At 37.3% G+C, this 16153-nt stretch overlaps 2 protein-coding genes across 4 annotated transcripts in view; one reads left to right on the forward strand and one right to left on the reverse strand.

Annotated features, from left to right (window-relative positions):
* Nucleotides 1-16153, forward strand: part of RASA2 (RAS p21 protein activator 2) — a 423219-nt gene that overhangs the window by 66166 nt on the left and 340900 nt on the right. The gene's annotated exons all lie outside the window — the stretch shown is intronic.
* Nucleotides 1958-16153, reverse strand: part of DNER (delta/notch like EGF repeat containing) — a 113921-nt gene continuing 99725 nt past the window's right edge. For 2 of the 3 annotated variants that reach the window (XM_071812504.1, XM_065845097.2), the window contains 3 exons: nt 15984-16115; nt 10069-10318; nt 1958-3041 (listed from right to left, as the gene is read on the reverse strand). In XM_071812504.1, the coding sequence (XP_071668605.1) occupies nt 2930-3041; nt 10069-10318; nt 15984-16115 (494 nt within the window). In that variant the 3' untranslated portion in view covers nt 1958-2929. The remainder of the gene's footprint in view (nt 3042-10068; nt 10319-15983; nt 16116-16153) is intronic. The other variant, XM_065845098.2, reaches the window with a different exon arrangement.

Below are 16153 nucleotides of genomic sequence, written 5' to 3' on the forward strand. Positions count from 1 at the left end.
AGGAAAATAGCTCCTCAGAAATTACTTATCTTTCAGGTCAGTCACTTGAGAAAAATATAGGATGGTCTAGAATCACTACCAAGGTGTGATTTGTATGCAGAAGGGCTGCTGCTCATTGCAACATCTCTCTTGTACAATATGGACTATGAATATGTATGTTCCCTAGAACAACAGAGTTGCTGTTCCCGTGCTTTATATAGATTTTCAGATCTTCAAAGATAAATCAATATTTTCCCACTGGAAAGGCTGAAAATTTTGAAGTATGAGTATTTCTTTTCTATCTCATTAACAAATCAATTATAACACCAATATATTTGTTCTTGTTCCACGAAGTTACAAAAAATGGCATAGGGCAAGGGTGTCAGACTCATTTTTATCTGGGGCAACATCAGCCTTGCAGTTGCCTTCAAAGAGTTGAATGTAATTTTAGGACTGTATAAATGTAACTTCACCCATCCTGGTGAGAATGAGTTTGACACCCCTGGCATAGGGTATAGCTTCTTCCCAGCCCTTCTTTCTACGAAGTTCTTAAAACATTCCTGAAAGCCATTTGGAAGTCACCATAAACAAAAGTTTCCATACCTGGAGTAAAGCAGCAGCAGAAAACTGTACCAATGAAACAAAGCTACTCTGGCAGCCACCAGATGCAAATGCACCACCTTTGTCATAGAAAACTGTATCTGAAGAATGAAAGGGAGCCTTGAATTTAGCTTTTTAGGTCTCTTACCAGTAATTATTGTCTTGGTCCAACATCACTGAAAGTTCATGGTAGCAGGTACAGGAGGTCAGGAACGGTAATCTGGATTTCTGAGATGCATTTGGCATTTCCATAATTCAGACACAGCATGGTATTACTAATGTGCACATTCACCATCCAGCCATTCCTAACCATAAGAAACTCTTTGAATAGTGCTTCTCTTTAACAGGTAACAGTTCCAGTTCTGCTAAAAGATGTTTTCATTTGCTTTCATTTACAACATTTTGAATTTGGCCTGTATCTGCTGCATATACTCTCATTTTTTTTTTTAAATTATGAGCTAGAATGTAACCTCACAACAACATTTACATTTTAGCAACATTAACAGCTTGATTTACAATAATTTGCTTCTTATCAGCACTAATTGTCCAAGATGTAGAAAGTAATTCAATTGCTATGACTGTAAGCAGAAGTAGTAATAATAATGAAATTCAAAATTGAAAGTAATATATCAGATGCATGCTGCCCACCTAAACAAGACAGTGAAACCAGTGGCAGCTTTCTTATCTTTACAATTCCTCATTACATTTGTCTTTAGCGGCTGACCTGAGGTCTGGAGATGTCAGTAGCAGCAAGGAAAGGGAAGAGCTGCCTGAGACAACGGCTGTTCTCTCATAAGGGTGATGAGAAGTTTGTGTTTTCCTGGGGACATATTTTTTTTTTTTTTCTGTCTGGAAATGTTATTTATATGAAATATGAAGATTTTGGATGCATTCCAAGATTCCTCAACATTAAGAGGTCAACCAGAGCTTAGGTCTTTAGTGCTGACTGGACCTAGTACAGCACCACACAGCAGGATTTATAGGTAGCTGCAGCAACTTCCCTCTATATGATGCAGCCTTGGTTTCCCCAATGGCAGGCCTCTCTGAGACACAATGTCAGATCAAGCCTACTTATGTCAACAGGTTGTTCTGTGACAAAACCTTACTCTTGCTACAACTTAGAGCCCAGATTTGCAGTCAGATCCACTCAGAACAGGGTGTGATTCGTATGGCCCGGACTGCAGGACAGCATCTGTACTCCAGTGATGTATTTGTCTCATTTTTGAAATGTTACCTTGATAACAAAGCCCATTTTTTCCTATTCAAATTAACTGCTGGAATATCTTCTTTCAGCATTATTTGTATCCTCAAGTCCTTTCAAATTTTTAGAAAACATTGCACTTTCAAATGAAGAAAAACAGAAGAAACAGCTGCAATCTTCACTTGATAACATTTATTCAATGTTTTCTGAAATAAGCAAGAATTTTAAGAAGCCCATAAGCAATCAAATACAGCCACAAAAAACCCATACTGATCCTAAATAAGAAGCACTATGAGAAATACACAATAATTCATGAAACGATATTGTACACCAACAACCTTTAGGAAACAAACATCTCAAACCATATGCTCAGTTTGCTCACAATATAAAAAACTTTAACCTTTAAAGAAAAATATAGATTCAGTCCAATTGTAGGATCCAATCCCCTGCCCACTGAAGTCAATGGAAGTTCTCTCATTGATTTCAATGTTTAAAGGATAATGCCCTCACTTTGCCTCAAGAGGCACTTTAATTATACAAGGCCTAGCCTGAATACTATTACAAAAATGTCAAACATCAACTCAAGAGTATGTTTCAACAATTTTCAGGAAATAATGGAGAAATAGGTTATCTATCCATGCATGGAATAAGGCAAAAGCTAATTCATTCAGATTAGGAATAATAATTTTTACTAGTTTCTTTTTCACAACACAAACATTTTAGACTTTTTTTAATTAATGGTTATATTATATATCATATTATGCTTCACATTTTTCCTACCTCTACTGAGAAAGCTGGCACTGACATGTCATAAAGAACTCCTCATTGATTATTGTTTTCTGTTCTGTAACAACCACAAGAAACTCACCTGGGTTTAGTAATAGTGTCTACCAAGAAAAAAGCACACACTATCATAAGCTTATAGTTTATAGAGCTTAAGGAACATTAAAATGTAATTCATGAAGTTCACAAATCCTGTTTTAAAATATCTCTTCAAACTAAAAGCTGCAGAAAATTAGTTCTTAAATATTCTACAGAAAATTTTGAAGCATCTAATGGTTTAAATTACTTATGCTTTCTTCTTAAAAATATTTAAATTAGGTTAGTAGCCCATCCTCTTGAAAAATAATCCAAAAAAGATACACTAGGTTACAAATCTTTTGTCTTAATCAGTGTAACCAAAGGTTTGTCATCTGGGCTGTAATCTTCATAAGCAATGGGGGTTGCGTCGTACATTGCAGGTCGGGATTTCTTGCCAAACCTGGAAACAAAAGAAAGCTTTTGGTGACAAACAGAAGTATGAATGAGTTAACAGCAGCAACCCACTGAGTTATTGTATGCTGTCAGAAACAGAGCCAAAGAACCTAGATAAACTCTAAATTGTATTGCAACATGCCAGAAGTACAGAAGTTTAAATATCTGAACTGTAACTTTCGAAATATATGTATCAAATTAAAAAAAATCTTCTTGCAAACAGGAAACAGATCTCATATCAAAGACTACAGGAATTTTGCTGTGGAATCCTACAGTATCAAAATACGGGAAGACTGTGGAAGGCAAGAGTGAAACAAATACCATTTCAGTGAGGCCAGAATTTTATTTTAGAGCCTGCTCTAACAACCAACACTAATGTCACATCATGTATATTTACAAAAAAACCCCACATCACAACATACATAACATACATCTATGTCACATTTGCATCTGGAAATGCAACAGATATGCACTGAATTGAGTTGCAAGCTGTAGACAAAGCATTTAAAAAAATGAACCTGAAGTCTTTGCTCACCTGACATCCACACTTCAGAAGTACATTTAAATCATCAACATGCTGCATGCTATTTGCTACACTGGCAAAAACAATGCCAGTTAGCATCTTGCAATGCCACATAAACATAGGAATCTGGCAAATCTGGTTCACAACCCACAGAATCATATCAACAGCTTGCTCCTCCTGGGCAACCAACCCCGTGAAGAACCAGGTTGTACCTGCCTGTGCAGAGACCTGCTGTGGTTGTGTCATGGTGGCCCCAGTGCTGGGACATGCAGAGCTTTAGGCACCTTTGCACTACATAGGCAGTCTATCACCCTTCTGATCATTTATTAAGATACAAAAATGAGGCTACAAATGCAACTTGAAAGTGGAAAAATTACTAAAGTGTTCTGAACAGAACTGCAGGAGCTTTAAATAACAAAAAGGATCGCAGGAAAATGGGGCAAAAAAGGGTCAAATCTGCTTTCCTTATGAACCTGATTCAGCGACAATATTAACACAGAAGCAGAAAGACATTTATGTAGTGGTTCATCCTAAGATTCTTTTTATCGATTTCTTATGTACCATACAAAGTCTATATTAATTTAAATTGTGCACACTGGAAGGTGAGATAAAGAAAATTAAGATTTTTGTGAACAATATTTAGAGCAAACCAAAATTAAACTGATTTCCTTCCAAGACTTTCATGCAACTTCCTGACTGTTCCAATTTAATTCTTGGCTGTTTTCAGTGTTCTAGAATTGTTGACAAAACTAAAATGGCTAGAAACATTACTATCTATATAGTGGAAATTTCATTTTTCAAAGTACATCAGCTGTCAATAAGGCCATGCTAGATACATTTCCATGCATGAATGTCTGCTTTCTTCTGTATTTTACTTTAATAAATACAGACAGGCTACATTCGCTCATCAGTGTCATGATGGATAAACTTGATTTTCTGTATATGAGATAAAATTCCAAGAGTTGGATGAAGGAATAAAGTCATGGCATCTTACTGGCTCAGAGGCACCAATGGATTCTGAATGACCCTTTTTCACCATCACTCTCAAGTGAGGAAATAGAGCTTTGCATAGATACAAATGATGATGAACATTCTCCAGTGATTTAAGTCAGATTTTGCCCTTTGTGACAGATAGAGAACATATGGTTTGTTGCACACAGTGAAGCAGTACAAAAATCTGTTCTCTTGTGTAGGTCAGGGTTGACATGTGCCCCTAATTAGAAAATGCTGAGAAAAGACCACAGCACATGTGCTAGTTGTTTGTGGCCTGGCTGAGCCATCAAGCTGGTAGACCGCATTGCTTTGATCAGGCAGTTCGGAACCCCATTCCTGCTCGTAACACTAAACAGAGTTAACACAAACCTCAGAGGTCTCACAACAGAATTGTTAAATACAAAGTCTTAGTTCAATGGGTGTGTATCTGGTAGAATTGCACAAGGATGCTATTTTATTGTTTAATTGATGACATAACAGAAAACATCAACCAATTACTAATAGAATCTGCAAGAGATGATTCAAGGGGTAATAAATAGTGAAAAGATGCAGGTCCCTGCTACGGAGTGTAATGAAAGCATATAGAAACAAATGAATAAAGGCTTCTTCCAGTACAACCAAATACGAGATAACACATCTGACATAGAGTATGTACCATGTGGGGAAATCTCAATCCTGTGAAGCACCGAGTCTGGAAAAAGACTGGAGGGACATGATGGATAATCAGTTTAACATTTGCTTTAATGCCATACTCTGTCTGATGAACAATTATGTGCTTAGATTGGTAAACAGAGTGTATCAGAAGGACTAGGGAAATGCTATGGCCTCTACATTTAGCACTGATGTGTCCATTCACGAGTGGACTGTTCCAGTGCGTATATCAGAGATACTTACCAGTGGCATAGGGATCATGACAAAGTAAATGACATGAGAATTAGAAAAATATGTTTTGCTATGAAACACTGAATAAGAGCTATCTGTGTAACTTGATAAAGAGAGGTCAATGGTTCCGTGACAATTTTGGGGATAGTATATATTCAATGTAGGAATTCTTCTTGGCACAGGAAGCTCCATGAGTGCATGGGTGTATATATGTCTATATGTGACAGAGACTGCTAATTCTACTTCACATAAGGAATGGGGTTGATCCTCCACTTCCTTGGAAGGACATTTCAGAAGATGGCTAACCACAGAGAGTCCTTAACCTCAACAATTCCATTCAAGTAGAAGACTTTTGAGAATATTGGACAGCTGAACCCCAAGGAAATGGTATCCTGCAACTTCTGTGGGATAGGTTGGAGTTCAGAGCTTTCCCAGAAGCTGAAGAAAGAATCCACGAGTTGCCACTCTGTTCAGAAACAGCAACTGATATAAGGAGTCCACAAATAGAGCTTAAACAAGAGAAGGAAAAGGGAGAAACCAGATTTTTTATTTAAAAAGAAAAACAAAAAACAAACAAAAAAAACAAACCCCAAAACAACAACAACAAAAAACACAAAACCAAAAAATCTACCCACAGGAGGAAGGGATTATTTTTGCCTCCAAAGGAGGAGAATGAGAAGATTAATTTCCTCTGCATTATTCAGAGAAAAGGCCATGTATTCAAGTGGAAGTTTGCATATCTAAGTGTAATAGAACTATAACCCTGGAGTTCCCACAAAGCTGAGACTCTGACAAAGGACATACATAAGCAATTGACATGTTCAATGAGGACCGAGTACTTGTACATGTGATCGCACTTTCACAAAGAGGTAGCTGTCTGAAACTCATCACTGGAACCTATGTCGGGAAATGGTAAGAAAAGAGCCTGCACTGAAGCTCATCAGATTCAGGAAGCTTAGGACTTGGCAGTCTAACAAAACTGACTCAAACCCAGGAGTTGGGAGAATGTGCAATGGAGAGAAGCTTACCCTGCTGTGACAAGATGGTTTAATCAGAGTCCAATGAACCAGACTCTTCAACACAGACAGAACAAGAGCCAGCACATGAAAGTTGAAATGAAAGAAACTGCAATGTAAGTAGTGCATGAAGTCTACTGTTAATGGTATCTAGACACACAAAAAGTCTACAGTCTCCATAAGCAGATACTTTAATTCAGTGTGAATGTCTTTCTGAAGTGAACAATCCAGTTCATTTCAACAACACATTCTGGTTTCAATTCAATGAAGTCTTATGGCTGCAGTAGCCAGTGGTCAACTATTTCTTTACAGTGTTCTCTTCTGGCTTTAAAATGTGTAGGCTTTAAAATAAAAGAAGTATTTATTTACTCTCTGCATAATGAATACTACAGAGAGCTGTGCTTCACCTTGTCAGAAAACTATTTAGTTTTGATCTGCTAACCCTAAGAACATTCACTAGAAGTAGACATTTATTAGTAATGATCCTTGAGCACATTCATTTTCTCTTACAGCAAGTACCTTGATTAGCAAAGATCAAATTATAAAAAAACTATTAAGAAGAGACCTGCTGAGAAACATGAACACGTAATTTTAACATAATTTACTGACTATGCAACAGGCATCCACACTCCCTGGACACCTACCGACTTCAACATAAATCTTACATTTAAAGAAAATGATCTTCTCAGTTTTCCTTAGGCTTCAATTTTCCAAAATTACTAATAAATTTCAGTATCTAACTGGGAAAGAGAATGATTTTCAGAAAATGCTAAGAGTCTATTATTTGACAGCAGGCCTCTTAAATACAGCAATTCCGAAAATTCAGAACTTGGAATTTTTAATATGCAGATATAAGAGTTTATGCAAAAATAACTATAAAAGTTGTGCTCCATTTCCAGGATTGAAATGGCCCAACCAGTGGTTTTTGTCTTCCTGAAACCAAAATAAACACAATGATCTTCAGAGTAAACCTCTGTGAATTACCTGACTTGGCAGCTCTATCTTGGATTTTTATAAGGCATCCATTCTCTGAGAGGCACAGAGAATTATTTGCAATGAAAACATTTATTTTCATTTGCATTAAGTAGAAAGACATTTCCCAAGATAGGGAGACCCTTTACTGGCAAGTTCCAATAATGTAATTTTTAACTGCATGATATGGATCTGAAAAATCATCATGTATTTATCCCAGTCTAAGAATTTCTTTGAAGGCCATTTAACCCTGAAGAAAACTTGTTTTTCTAAACTTCTGCCTTCAGAGTAATCCAGACAGTAGCAATAAAGACCTAAACTAGCCCAGCTCCATGATTTGAAAGGTTTCATACCAGAAATCTTTTACCATTTTCATTACCTGCTGGTGAAACTGTAAAACACAGGGAAAATTCACATTAAAAATATCCTACCTTGCTGTTACACTTTGCCTTGGTACCCTTAGATAAAAAGCTGCCCAATTTGCTTTAAGAAATAACCAAGAAAACCCACGTGTTTCACACTGTTCCCCAGGAGACCAGTCCCAGGCCTCAGGGAAATGCAAAGTACCACTTCAGTGAATAGTAACTGCACAGGACTGACACATTCATCACTGCTGTAGTAGTAGGAGGGAGGTGTTTAATTTGAAAGACTAACAGTATCACTTTGCACCTTGCTGTCCACCCTTGGAGATGTGTAGTACATAACAGCAGACACTCTAAAGGCCAAACAATAAAAAATTATAAAGCTTTTCATGGCCCATAAAGCAACTCCCTCCTCTCCCACTACACTACTAAAGCAAAAGGAGTTCTCAGGGTGTGTATGGTGTGGAGATGCTGAGCTCCTCCTGGAAGAGATGTAAGGCTAAGTGGCAAAGGAGACTTCAATGGAGGAGTTAAAAGAACACGGATTTTATTGCTATGTTAAATAGCCTATACACATCTTTCCTTTTAAAACATTCACTGTCTAATATCTTTTGACAACAAACAAATGTTTTATTGTAAATCTAGTTGAAACAGTTTAAAGAGCTAGTGCCCAAAGTTGTGATGCAATTAACTGAGTTTGTGGAAACTCCTCATTCATTTCAGGTAACTTTGACAACTTCACTGGTGGTACAAATCTATCTATTTAATTTGCACTGAAACAGAACTGGAGTATTCAGAAAATGAATTGCCAGCAATCACCAACCAATATCCATGCATTTCTCCATGTCAGTGCACAGGATTGTGTCTCACTCGATTTTTTTGAAAGCATTTTAATGGCAACATACATGAATGCTCTTGCTGGATTTTGAAGCCATCTTGACAAATTGAAGAAATGGGAAAAAGAAACAATAAAAATGAAAGTTCTACCCTATTAAGAGAGTTGTCAAATACAGACGAAACAATACTGGCTAGAACGAAAATGACACAAAGGATCTTGGTTTAATAGGTCTCAAAATTATATCATAGAATCATAAAATCATTTTGGTTGGAAGAGACCCTCAAGATCATCGAGTCCAAACACAACCTAACTCTAGCACTAAACCGTGTCTCCAAGAACCATCAGTCACTAGTTAATGCACATAAGATGTCAAAGAAAAAAAAAAGCAAGTAGGTTTCATTTTCAGATGTATGAACAGCAATACCATAAATAAGACAGAGGAGGTGAGTACTCCATTCATTTGGTACAGGTAAACCTCCAGCTGGATAACTATTTCCAGCTGGGGACCACACTTCAAAAAAAGAGAAAGATAAACTGGAGTGTGTTCCAAGGATACAATAAAGAAGTTGGCATGATCCAGGAAGAGACACTGAAAGAATGGGTTAGTTTAGTCTAGGGAAGGAAAGGGTTGTTTTGCTCTGATTGTTTTTATTATAAAAAAGGGACATACACAGACCACTTGATGTCCATGATTACTATAAAGGGAACAGCAATAAATTATTTGTATGACAACCTGAAGAGCAGTAAGAAAGAAGCACCCTAATTCATAGCAAAGAACATCTAAGCTGGATTTTAGAAAGCCCTTTCTAATTCTATTCAACTCCTTTGGAGGCTTTTAAACACAAATGTTTGCAGAGAGTTAGTTATAATTAATGCTATGTCAGTGCAATGGCTTACACTTGAGCTCTTGAATCCCTTTCAGTCCTGCTTTCGTATTATTCCAACACCCAATGCCCTGGCTTGCAAATGCTCCATTAAAATTAAAAGTCAAAGATTACTAATCTCTGGGAAAGTAAGTAAGAAAGATCTTAATTCTGAGGCAAACAGGAGCACAGAAATGAGTGTTTTTAAGAGAGTCTCACTAAATAATCTGTCAAATTAGTCACAAAAATCAACATGACTTTGCTATCTAATCGTTACTTGTGTGTATCAGTAAAAGAGTATATATATTCCAAAGAGAAAATCTTACAGGCTAAGAACTCTGCATCTGTCCCTCTTCACAAGTTACAGTAAATCAATTCAGAATAACTCCCTCCTTTTTTAAGGAGTTGTGCTGGATTATCACACTTCAGATAAGAACAGAATAGGGATCAAAAAAGAACAATGAGCAACACTGGTGATCCAGTCTCTTCATGGTGAAGCAGCCTGTTCTCTGCCAACAGCAGTTAGATGGACTGAAATTACAAATCATAACAGATTTCTGTTAAATTACCATTCCCAGAACAAACCTGGCATGTCGGATTGAAGCAATTGCATTACTGAATTCACTGTCAATGCTTCTACAGTTGTAAAATTCTTCATAGGCTGGCCTGGAAGAGCCTTGATATTCAATGCGGCTGATGCGACATATTCCCACAATCAAGATGATCAGCATCAGGACAAAGGCTACGCAGAGAGCCCCAATTATGATGTAGAGGGAGTGACGGGGCATATTTGTTAGACTCTCTGCCATATGCCCAGACTTCCACTGCAGATCTGCTGATAAGAAATGAAAGGTTATAATTAATTAGTAATTCATATCCTTCCTGCTGAACAGAATTCTTTTATGGCATTCACTTTCAATATGTCTGTGGAGACTTCTGAAGCTAGGGGAGCATGTAATTTGAACCTTTCTAGGCTCTGTTATAGGTATGTCACCATGCCTAACATGCAACAAGTTTGAATAGCACTATAGGAACACTTACCTAGTTTGATCTCCTGTATAACCCAAGCCATAGAATGTTATTCTAGCATTATTTTATAATATGCTATATGCTTTCTAAAGGCAGGCAGGTTTTATATTAAAGCTTCTAATAATCCACCCATTCTCTATGCAGTTTGTTCCAATAGTTAGAGAACGCTTCTACTAAAATGTGTGATTTAATATGTATTAAAAATGCTTGGTTTTTTACTTTGAAACACAGGCTTTTGTTATGCCTATCTCCACCAGGCTGCCGACACTTCAAAACCAGCATTTCAAGGACAAAAAGGGCATCTCATAAGCTGCTAGAGTACTGAGCTCACTGGAGTCTTCTCTCAAGCATAATTTCCCTGAGAGGTCTCAAAGTACACCTTAAAGTAAAGCCAATCTGGAAGAGGTTTCTTGTATTTATGTATTCCAGTTCTTTATAAATATTCTCGATGCCCAAACTATTGTCTATCAATACCAAACAGATTGTCTATTAATTGCCTATGTCTTCAGATCTGTTTTTCTCTAGCATGGGTCAGAGTATTTCTAATTAACCTATACTTCCCTCTAGGGTTCATTTTTGGCAGTTCTCTAAGCCTATGGTCTCATAAATTATTTAAAATCAGGAATGGCCTTGAATCACTCCAACTACAGAAATCTGTCACTCTGCAGAAGTTATTTCTAGAAGGTAAGTGTTCCTTTTTCAAACTGAATTCTGCTTTGCACTGTTTTAGAAACTCCCTTTACACAAACAGTCTGGGAACAGGGCTATCAAGCACATCGTTTGGGAATTTAGGATATTCATAGAAGCCAACTCTCAAGGATGTTGATGGTAGTTAACAGATTTTAGCATCTGAGCTAGAATCACAAGTTCATTGGCATCTGTGGATATAATCTCCATCCATAGTAGAAATACAGGGGAATGTATAAGTAGAGAAAAAAATAAATCCATTTTAGAGGAAGGTAGGGAGAAAGCCTGAAGCTGTAACATGGGAGATTCACCTGGGTAGAGTCTGAAGAAATAGTTGCTCTTAGTTTACAGTAGTAAAGGCTGTCCTGGAGCACCTCCCAGCTTGGGCTTGTTTAGACTTTCCTCTGCAGATGTGAGCTGAGTTTACAGGACTGCTTGTTTGTGTTATCTGCTTCAGAGATCAGTGAAGTTTTGATCAGCCTGAATAATGCAGTTTCTAAAGTACTGTTCCTGCAATCCGCCCAGTCAGGATACAAGGCAGAGAATACAGCTGTGCTCTGTGCATGTTGGGATGGGTTTCTATTTCTGTTCTGCGGCACGTTCGTCACACACGGTTGTTTCTGTCAGGTTGCCAGACTAGGCCAAATTCATATCTAATGCACACAGATATGTGGCAAGACAGTTCTGATTTAAACTCTGTGTCTTCCATCTCTGGGTTATAAGGATGAGAGAAATTTCCTCGTTTCTTCCTCACCAGATAAAAATACGAAGATTAACTCCAAAGATTAGAAATAACAAAGGAAAGCCAAAATCACAGTATTCCGTTGTCATAGTAATGTTCATAAAATTAATTAAGAATTTGATTTCAATGCGTGCCACATAGTCTGTACTACAAATGATTTGTAATTCTAGTTTTCAAGTAACCACATGGTTTGGCTTAACTTGGCAACTAGATTGATAATTACAAAAGTGGCAAAGGTAATGACATTAACAAATAACCAGCAAGCATTAGAGAATTCATGTGAGATATTTTTAAAGCATTTTTACAGTGAACGCTTTGTTAACTTTTCTATGCAAATACATTTAAATTTTATAATTAAGACTGATTTAATCCTATTACTAATACTGGTAAGGACCGTAAGATGATATAATAAACACCACAGTTCATCCAGGCAACATATATCTTCTCTTGTTTGTTGTACATACAGCACTTGAAAATTAAAGAGTACAGCTTGACAAGAAGATAACCCTGAAATTCTGTTAGGATTGTTGCTCCAAGCAGATAAAACAGCTGGTGAAAATAATGGGGAACTATTAGTAGTGAATAGAGAGTTTTCTATAAAAAAAAAAAAAAAAGACGACAAACAGCATCCTTCATGGCTAGTAACAGAAAATCACAAAAGATAAAACATGATTCATTTAGTAAAATGACTCCTGAACACCAGCTTGTCCCCCTCTTTAGAAGCCTGAAGCCTGGCTTCACCGTGTCTTTTTCTAGCATTCAGAGGGATGGTCCAATGCAAAGGAAGCCAGCATCTAGTGTTTAAATTTAATTTTCAATACCTTATTAATCACTATGTACAAATTGCTGAAACAATATAATATGACAAGGAGATATGGAAAGATGAACAGAAGCAGATTTACTATCAGATTCAGTCTTTGAAGATGAACAAAAAGCCAGCATGCCATTGACTGAACTCCAGTGAGATCAAAATTGCTGCATCTGTTTATAAAAGAGCTGGATATGGCCTTTCTAGATATTATTAGAATTGTGTTCGCATCAGTTGGTCTACGCGTAGCCTGGGGAAAGACAGTGAGCACAAAGATCTCCCCATGGAAACATAGTTCTGTAGAAAAAAATCCACAGATCAAAATACTTTTAAATCCTTTCTGCAAAGTGATTTCTTTAAAACTCAGTCCCTCTCTATCTGCATAATCCTTTAGATACCTGGTAAAATCCAAGTGCTTTAGGAAAGCTTCCACAGCTTTTGTGTAAGCCACTGCACTGGTTTTGAAAGGCTGCATGTCCACACTTACATCAAACTATTGTGAAGTATCATAGTGCCCCATAACAACACATCATTTTACATTGATGCTGTATCAAGGTGACTCTAATAGCAAGGGAACATCAGACATTTGCTGATGCTAAGCTTATTGAAAAAACAATTAGTAACCCTCAAATTTTAAACTTAATTGCTTTTAAAAACTTATCTTTATGTGAGTGTGCAAAGATTTTCTTTTCCTGTTTTCATTCCTTCAAGACTAATCCAAACCAGAATTTTCGGAATTGCATTTTTTATATATCCTATATTATTATTATTATCGTGTACATGCAGTCTATTAGCTATCTTGATTTGTTGGATAAAAAGAAATACACCAGTTCCAACCTCCTAAATTAAGAACAACTGCCATGAACAATACAATATGATTAATTCTCCAAATATTGAGATGGAAAAAAAAGCCTCATATTTCTGCTTGAGAATCAGCCTGGCAGTTTTATCAATGCCAGTTAACACTCAGATAATTCCCTGCCTCCTGTCACAGTAGTCACGAGATGGAAGAACAAAATAGTCAGTTAAAGGCTTAAAACAGCAAGAACAAAGTGCTGTTGCTTCTTTCCATCATTTTATCCTACACAGTTTGCAAGTGTGTAATACAAGCAGAAAACCCAAGTTCTTGAGCAGCAGGCAAGGCCATTGCAGTTCAAGTATAAACAGATGCTACATGTAAAGAAATACACACTTAAGCAGAGACAACGCCTTTGCTCAAGAGAACAAAGCTGAAGCAGAGTTTTATTCAGTCTCTCTCTTGTATACTTACCAATGAGGTCAGAAAGGAGCTAATATTGACCATCCACAGATGTAAGCGTGAACTTACTTGTCATATATAGTGCTTAGGGGCATGTGTCCCTCACAAAGGGAAGCAGGAATAACTGAGTAGCTGGACAGTAGGAAAAGGCTACTTCCGCCCTCTGTTGTGCTTCTCCCATTTTCCCATGTGTTTATATGCACCTCACTATGCATCTGTGGTGCAAACAGCCAAACTCTTAGTGACTAGAGCACGAGAACCAAAGGAGGACTCCAGAACAAGCATCACTAATTTCACGTAGGACATCTGCAGGACTCAGAAAGCATGCAAGCCTGTCTGTTTCCCTTTGGCATCTATCCATTCCATAACATAACAGAAATGTAATTATTATTATATCAAGGCACTGCAGGAAGTACATTTCCAGGATGATTATCGTCGTCTCCAAGAACTACACTCATCTGTCTGTCAGCCCACCACTTATTAGCTAAGGCAAGCAGAATTACACTGCCTTGTTGATCAACCTGGACATGCACGTTTCAGGGATCACTAACAACAGCCTTGTCAGTAAAAGCTGATCTGAGCATCTTTTAGCATGAGCAATATGGTATACAGATAGCATGCAACATTGTGGTGCCAGCACCATACAGGGAACTGTGTGTGCCATTCACAGAGACAACAAAAAGGCAGAGCTGGTACGATCTCTGGACTAGCTAACAATGCTCTTCTGTAGTCTTTGCTTTCAACAGAAACCTCTAGAAGTTAATTCACAACCAAAAATTACAGGGAGAGGAGGTCATAACCATGCCAATATAAAACTTTTGTTTCAGTCCAGGTGAGAACAGAATTGTCTTATGATGTTAGTAAGGACTAACATCAAGAATAGAAACAAATTTTAAAAGCAGTCAATATGTTTAAGCAGCATTTCAGTAAAAGAGAGTTAAAAATAATCTTCATATGCTCCTTGTGTAAATGAGGTATGGAAAACATCTCTTTATTCCAGTCTTTGTGCAGATATTTTCTCATGAATGTACAATAGGAGCTCTCTGTGTTCCTTTCTGTTTATTTTTTAATCTCTCACCTATCCCTGCAACATTAGCTGTGCTAAATGGTGTAAACCCCCTTAACCTGTGTATCTGAATAATATCTTGAGAGGATCGATGACCGCAGTATCTGAGCATTGAAGCAGTTAAATACACAGCTAAATTCCCTAGTAAAGACATCTGTAGCCCAAGAACAAGACATCAGGGAGATACAAAGCAGCTCAGTGAGCAGAAGAACTAATTAAGCCTAATTTCTGTTTTAACTCTCCACAGCTGGGCTTCATACTTTCTTCCTCTCATGGACTCTCTACTTGTCCATCAGGTTGCACTTATACTGAAGCTTTTCTCTGTACTAAGTGAGATCATACTGAAGCTGTTCCTTCACTAGACCCACCAGTGGAACCTCGCTAAGCCTTAGGAAATATTTTACCTTTCTAACAAATTTGGTTGCAATTGGCTTATGGTTGGAAAAGTTATTCCTGAAAAAGGTGGTAAATGCATGCATACACAAGTCACAGCGCAATTACAAAGGACTTGCTTCCTTACGTGAAGAAGTTAAAAACTGTTTTGCTGAAACTTTACTACAACTGCAGGTGCTCATAGGTCAACACCAGTCTGTTAGGACTATGCTTATAGCACTGTGGAAGTACACTTCACCCAAAGTAAGTAAGCTCTGAAGCATAAGTGCAATTAAAAGGCAAACTGCCTAGTGCCCAGCTGTGAGAGACCATCACATCTGAAAGCAGGGTGCCCAGAAACAGAATTTCTAACTTTCATAGCCACATTTTAAATGTTATGGATTTAAATAAAATGCTCTTAACAGAATTTTGATAATTTACAGATGATTGAGAGTTGTGCTGATAGGTAGAGACAAATATAAATTTCGCTATTATAATGTATGTTTTTTAGAAATATTTAGAAAACTACAAAACTTACGTATTTCACAGTTTGCACCAACCCAACCATGTGGACAGTGGCATGTGTAACCTCCAGGCTGATCTATGCAAGTTCCAGCGTGGTGACATGGGTTGCTGTCACAGTCATTTACATCAATTTCACATTCTTCACCTTATATCAGAGAAAAAAAAAATCTATATAGCAAATGC

Source organism: Patagioenas fasciata, chromosome 9 (assembly GCF_037038585.1).
Source record: "Patagioenas fasciata isolate bPatFas1 chromosome 9, bPatFas1.hap1, whole genome shotgun sequence".
Taxonomy (NCBI): Eukaryota; Metazoa; Chordata; class Aves; order Columbiformes; family Columbidae; genus Patagioenas; species Patagioenas fasciata.